We start from the raw sequence: 3,431 nt of genomic DNA, 5'->3' as shown, positions 1-3,431 counted from the left end.
TACCTTTCCATATTGGTAGCTTGATTTAGTTCCCAGTGAAGTCCATGGGGGAAGGATCAGGATCTATGTGAAATGTAAATAAATGTAAATGAGTTGGTGTTTCTCAAGAGATCAAAACTTGATATTTGCCTTATTTTCACATGTTCAGTTTCTCTTCTTCCAGATACTAACAATGCTGGTTTGTGCATTGAACAACTCTGTCTAAAATGGAAAATCAAACATTCGTCACAGAATTCATCCTGTCGGGATTCTGTACAGGGCCAAAAGTGCAGCTATTCCTGTTTGGGGTCGTCTTTGTCATTTATGTTGCCTCACTGACTGGAAATGCACTTGTATTTGTGCTAGTCTGTCTGGATCCCCAACTCTACACCCCCATGTATTTCTTCCTCTGCCATCTCTCCATATTAGACTTATGCTATGCTTCCAGTAATGTCCCCCATGTGCTGGGGAGCCTCCTTCTCCAGAGAAAAACCATCTCATTTGCTGCATGTGGGACACAGATATACCTCTACCTGGCCTTGGCCCTAACAGAGTGTCTGTTGCTGACAGTGATGTCTTATGATCGGTACGTGGCAATTTGTCACCCCTTGCGCTACAGTCTCATTGTGAACTGGAGAGTGTGCCTCACTCTGATGGCATGTTCATGGGTCTGTGGTTTTCTGTTTGGGGCGCTGCAAACAGGTCTGGCCCTGCGGTTGCCCTTCTGTGGCCCCAGGCAAGTGGACCATTTTTTCTGTGAAATTCTGGCTGTCTTTAAGTTGGCTTGTGCTGACACTACTATCAACAAAATTATGATCTTTGCTGTCTGTGTGTTCTTTCTCCTGTGCCCCTTCTGCCTAATTCTCATTTCCTATCTGCACATCCTGGCTGCCATCCTGAGCATCCACTCTGCTGAGGGGCAGCGCAAAACTTTTTCCACCTGCAGCTCCCACCTCCTGACAGTGGGTCTCTTTTATGGTACAGCCATCTTCATGTGCATGGGGTCAGGGACTAGTTCACAACATCGACAGAAAATTCTCTCCCTCTTTTACAGCTTCATCAACCCCATGTTGAACCCCCTGATATACAGCCTGAGGAACAAACAGGTGAAGGGAGCCCTGGTGAAAGTTCTCAGGATGGAAAAATTCTATCATTCAACATAATTATCTTTCCTACTTAGCCTAACTGTATTCCTCTGTATTCTCATATTTTCATGCCATATTAATATACATGTCAATCAATTAAATATGTGTTAAATAAATATATATATAAATGTGCATAAACTTGGACTCCAACTCGGACAACACATGGATCTGTGAAACTTGTAATAAGCTGAGCCACTATCAAATTGGGCTTGTTGGCGACAAGCGAGTTCATCAGGTACCTGACTAGACTTGTATGCATACACCATGGTCCAGAGGTTCAACAGTTGCCTATATATAATATGTATTTAATAGGTGTGGCATTTATATCATTCTTTGTTATTCTTGAACAAAACCACAAGTATCACAGTATAAAGGTAATTTAGAATTGAGCTTTTTGCTCAATATTATTACTCCTATTATGAAATCACTTCTTTCATCATCCCAATGAATTAGTCTGTCCAGAGCACTGTGCAGGAACAGCTAGCTATTTCTTTGAATCAGGTTAGCTCAGTGGTGTTCAACTTTTTCACCCTGCAGGCCAGATTGGCAGTGCGAGGTCAGTCCATGGTCTGAATCCAGCTAGTGGATTTGATCTGGCATATAGGGCCAGTGCAAGTGGGGGCTCAGTCTGACTGTGGTGGGATGCACAGCCCAGCCCCAATTCTTCAGCCCATGGGAACAAGGAGTGGCCTAATCCCAAATTTGAAGCACAAGGAGGGGAAGTGTGGGGAATGATGGCAGGAGCAGCACAGCCCCAGTCGGGATGTGGGGAGCAGCCCAGGCCTGATCCAGATGTCTGGGGGGCACATGGAGTAGCCCCAGTCCAGATGCATGGGGCAAAGACAAAGCAACCCATCCCCAGTCCAGATGTGCAGTGGGTTTGTGGGGGGTAGAGACAGGGAGCAGCCTGGCCCTATCTGATCAGGCAGGGGTGGACCCAGCCATGATCCTGCTGCACAGCAATGGCCTGGATGGGTCAGGTTCCAGCCCCAGATAGACTCCACTGCTTCCACACTGCCAAATTTCCTGATCCATGGGGTCCCCACAGGCTGAATATCATGGCTCTGTGTGTTGAATTTGGTCCGTGGGCTAGGGCTTGAGCACCCATGGACTAGCTCATTCCAAAGTCTGAAGAAAAGACCTGTACTGAGAAAAGAGCAGTAAACAGTGTTTAAAGATTTGCACTTCAAGAATGCACAAAAAGAGCCAGTGTTCCAAGACGGCTGCTTCTTGATGAAAAAGCATTGGACCTTCAACTGAGAGAGTTACCTATTTGAAGTTATGAATGCCCTTTTCCAGGAAGCAGGACTTGGCTACATTTTGTAAATAGATGACTTGAGGAAATCTCTTGGTTTTAATCCACTAAATTTTCCATCATGAAAACTATTGAAAATCCACCAAATCTGCTACCATTTGACAAACAGCAACATGAATGTACAGGTTGAAGGGTGTACACATGCACACAAAGGGGCACCCAGAAACCCATTGGTAAAGGGTGACCATAATTCAGGTCTCTCCTCAGCTGAAAGAGCAATTCCACTTGCAAAGGCTGTTGAACTAGACAACACAGAACAAAGCCAATAGAGACAAGCAGTGCTGGACTGCTCTGACCTTCCCAGTCCTTTCTCTGACCTTCCCAGTCATCATGCTACCAATCCCTCCACCTCACTCTGACAGGGAACAAGCACTTCTCAGCCAGGATGGCCGACCTACTTGACAGGGCTTTAAACTAGGAGTGCCAGGGGATGGGCAGTCAATAACCGGTTCTAGCCTAGGTCACAACACCCACAGTACTAACAAGTTAGGTAGCCCAAAGGAACCCACTATGAAATCAGCCCAAGGAAAGGTCATGTCCCAGTACACAGGGAAGCCCAGGGCTTCCCATGGCAGGCTCAGCTGCCTGTACACAAATGCCAGGAGTTTGGGAAACGAGCAAGAGGAACTGGCCCTTCTCCTGAGTGATAATGATTATGATCTCATAGGGATAACGAGGACCTGGTGGCACTCCATCTATCACTGGTACAACTGTACAAGAAGGCTATATCTTGTACAGGAGTGACTGTGTTGGGAAGAGGGGTGGGGATGCAGCTCTGTACATAAAGGAGTAGTAGACTTCCCATTAAACTGAGTTTAACAACTCTGGAGGGGGTCTTGAGACCCTCTGGGTTAAAATATGGGGGGAGCATAGGGAAAGGTATATAACTGTAGGAGTCTATTACAGAACTCCCAACCAAGATGAAGAGTTGGATCAAAAATTCAATAGGGAATTGGCTGAGGCTGCACACTCAATGCACTTAGTTGTCATGG

The 3,431-nt window shown here is 46.1% G+C and overlaps 1 protein-coding gene across 1 annotated transcript; it reads left to right on the top strand.

Annotated features, from left to right (window-relative positions):
- Positions 1 to 206: 206 nt before the first annotated feature.
- Positions 207 to 1,157, top strand: LOC132249876 (olfactory receptor 2A12-like). Its single transcript, XM_059725536.1, has one exon. It carries the CDS (start codon positions 207 to 209, stop codon positions 1,140 to 1,142), a length of 936 nt encoding a protein of 311 aa, XP_059581519.1. The 3' UTR covers positions 1,143 to 1,157.
- The last annotated feature ends 2,274 nt before the right edge of the window (positions 1,158 to 3,431 follow it).

The sequence above is a fragment of the Alligator mississippiensis genome, chromosome 4 (assembly GCF_030867095.1).
Source record: "Alligator mississippiensis isolate rAllMis1 chromosome 4, rAllMis1, whole genome shotgun sequence".
NCBI lineage: Eukaryota > Metazoa > Chordata > Crocodylia > Alligatoridae > Alligator > Alligator mississippiensis.
This window is presented reverse-complemented; position numbering and strand designations above follow the sequence as displayed.